This window comes from Arachis ipaensis, chromosome B10 (assembly GCF_000816755.2).
Source record: "Arachis ipaensis cultivar K30076 chromosome B10, Araip1.1, whole genome shotgun sequence".
NCBI classification, from domain to species: domain Eukaryota; kingdom Viridiplantae; phylum Streptophyta; class Magnoliopsida; order Fabales; family Fabaceae; genus Arachis; species Arachis ipaensis.
Genome location: NC_029794.2, coordinates 8145599 through 8148610, shown reverse-complemented (window position 1 = coordinate 8148610; position 3012 = coordinate 8145599). Strand labels below are relative to the sequence as shown.

The 3012-nt window shown below is 35.6% G+C and overlaps 1 protein-coding gene across 1 annotated transcript; it reads right to left on the bottom strand.

Moving 5' to 3' along the window:
* LOC107620063 lies at positions 983-2482 on the bottom strand. Its single transcript, XM_016322285.1, has 4 exons — positions 2082-2482; positions 1550-1949; positions 1201-1453; positions 983-1089 (listed from the first exon to the last, which is right to left on the bottom strand). The coding sequence occupies exons 1-4, from the start codon at positions 2480-2482 to the stop codon at positions 983-985; spliced, it is 1161 nt and encodes a 386-aa protein (XP_016177771.1).

The following is a 3012-nucleotide window of genomic DNA, read 5'->3' as shown; positions in this document are numbered from 1 at the left end:
AAGTTGTATAATTACATTTTCTCCAAAGCTTGGGTTAAGGTAGTAAAACTAGAAAATAGCCATAGAGAATAGCATAAGGAGCGGTATTAACCCCCAACGGAAGATGCCAAGATAGAGTTATGTCAGAGCCTGTGATACAAAAATAGCCGAGAAATTTAGCAAACAAGTCGTTACGATAGAGCCAGAGCTCTAGGTTTCACAAGAGAGATGTGTTTTTATGGTGTCACCTTACTGGGAACCATATAGGTTCTCACTCCTTCCTTTTCCTTTCCCCCCAGATGGAGGATCTCGAATTGTCTGTCACCGCTGGAGTTCTATTCAGAGAGGTACCAGAGGAGTTTGTGTTTTCAGACCCTACAAAAGGTGCTTGAGACTAGTCCTGAGAGGATGTTTTGCAGACTTGTGCCTCAACAATGGTGTGATATAGAATAGATGGTCTTTGTTTCCTTAGAATCTTCTTTCCCTCACTTTTATTGCTTTTCGAGGGATGGAGCTTGTTATTTTTTTCCATTAGCCTGGATACCAGCCTAGGGGTTTTCTATATGAACCAGGTATCTAGGAAGTTGTCAGATATATGTTTGTCTGTATATGGTCATTGTTTCCTTAGAATCTTCTTTCCCTCACTTTTATAGCTTTTCAAGGGATGGAGTTTGTTATTTTCTACTGTTAGCCTGGATACCAGCTTAGGAGTTTTCTATATGAACCAGGTATCTGAGAAGTTGTCAGTTTGTCTACATACAGAAATATATATTTACTCAGATATAGACATTCAAACCTAACAATTTCAACATCAAAACACATAATAAATTAACCTAATACTAAAATTTTAAGTTACAACAAGTACTTTGGATCACACATTTTAATCCTTCACAAGTATTTATCTAGTTCAACATAAAACACACAATTACACAATCAAAGGTTCATAAGACATAACCAAAACACAAAGAAAACAACAAAGCAACAATTAAATTTCTAATAAACTCTAAAACTCAAATCCTCCAATATCTTCATCTTCCATGGCATCAACATCATCATCTTCATCAGAAACATCATTTCTTTCAGCCTCAGGTTCAACACGGCCAACAAAATCTTCATCATCATTCACATGTTCATCTTCTTCCTCTATTAAATTTTGTTGTGGATCCCCAATAAACTCATTCTCACCTCCCTCACCCATGTTGAATTCATTACTATTCATACCTGGAATAGCAAATTCATTACTATTTGGATCATCATTAGTATTGTCATTCGTTGGCAAGTGAGAATGCTCAACACTTTCAGCAATATTTTCATTAACATCCTCAGTTATCCACTCATCATCAGAATGCACTGCATCAAATTCAAGTTCTGGAGTTTTTCTAATTTGCTTGCCCTTTAACTTCAAATTATACATCACATACACTAAATCATTTATTTTCTTTTGATGCAACCGATTTCTTCTCTTTGTATGAACCTACAAACATATAGTGCCAATAGTTAATAAAAATACAAAAATTAAAATTAAAATAAATAATGAATAGTTCTAAGGAAGTAAGAAATAAGGAATTACCATTTCAAATGCACTCCAATTACGCTCACAACCAGATGAACTACAAGTTAAGCTTAGAACTCGGATAGCAAACTTCTTTAGTTCTGGACAACTATCTCCATAGAAGTTCCACCACTCAGCAGGTAGCATGGTCTTCCTACTACTCTTTGCAGTTTCATTACCAAAGAGGCCTCTAGCATAATGAAAGTCAGGAAGCTGTAGACCAACCTTTTTCCTTTCTTCCTGGTTAGGAACCAGTTTTTTCAAACAACTATATAGACCAATCTTAATGTCAGCATCATCAACCATGAAATTTGGTTCATAGTGATAATGAGGATTAAGATAATACGCAGCTGCATGCAATGGTCTATGCAATTGACTTTTCCACCTTCCATTAATAATTTCCCATATAGGTTCGTAACTAAAAATAACAATGCAAATGAATAAAAATAAGAAAATTAAATAAATAACTGAATATAAGAAGAAAACATGGTAACATGATACATTGATAATCAAATATTAAAGCTTTCAATTAGTCAAGACTCAAGATTACCTCTTTTTAACACAACCGAAGTTAGTCCTGATTGTTTCTTTGGCGTTTTTCATGCCTTCAAAGATGAAACCCATGGCTGGTTTTTCATCTGAATCAACCAAGCGAAGGTCCAATATCAAATCTATGCAGTGTGCAGCACATGGTGTCCAATACAAACTTTTTCTAGTCTCCATCATTCTTTCTCCAGCAGCCTTATAATTAGCAGCATTATCTGTAACAATTTGGACTACATTCTCTTCACCAACAAATTCTACTGCATCTTCTAGCATTTTGACAACTTTATCCGTTGTTTTCGAGATGTCAGAAGTGTCCAATGAATAAAGAAAAAATGTTCCTTTAGGGCTGTTCACCAAGAAATTACAAATACTACGCCTTTTTTTATCAGTCCATCCATCCGACATGATTGAGTTGAACAACCAGTTCTCTTCCACTCTGCTTTGAATTCAGTAAGCATTTCATCAACATTGTTCACTGCTTTCTTTAATTGGGTTTCTCTTAACTCATGGTAAGAAGGGGGGTTTGTAGCCAATTCCATATCTCCCAACCATCTCACAAAACTTTAAAAATTCGGGATTCTTAATAACATTGAAAGGAATAGCACTTGTATAGAAAAATATGGCACATTGTTGATCACATTGTTCTTTTAGATCCTTCTTCATCATTTGATTTATTGTTGATTGAACTTGAGCCCCTTTTCCTTTTGTGACAAAGCTGCAAATATCTTTCCCCTTTTGTTGAGAATTGTCCTTCTCCTTTTCTGTTTGTTCAGGATAATCCTCATCATCACCGAATCTTCTCTTCTTTAATGATGCTTCTTTAGCCTCCACACAGACTTTCAATATCACAGCCTTCACTTCTTCAGGTACTGAAGCACAAGGCTCTGAATCCTCTTTAGTACCGGCAAGATGATGCTTGAATCTATAAATCCCTC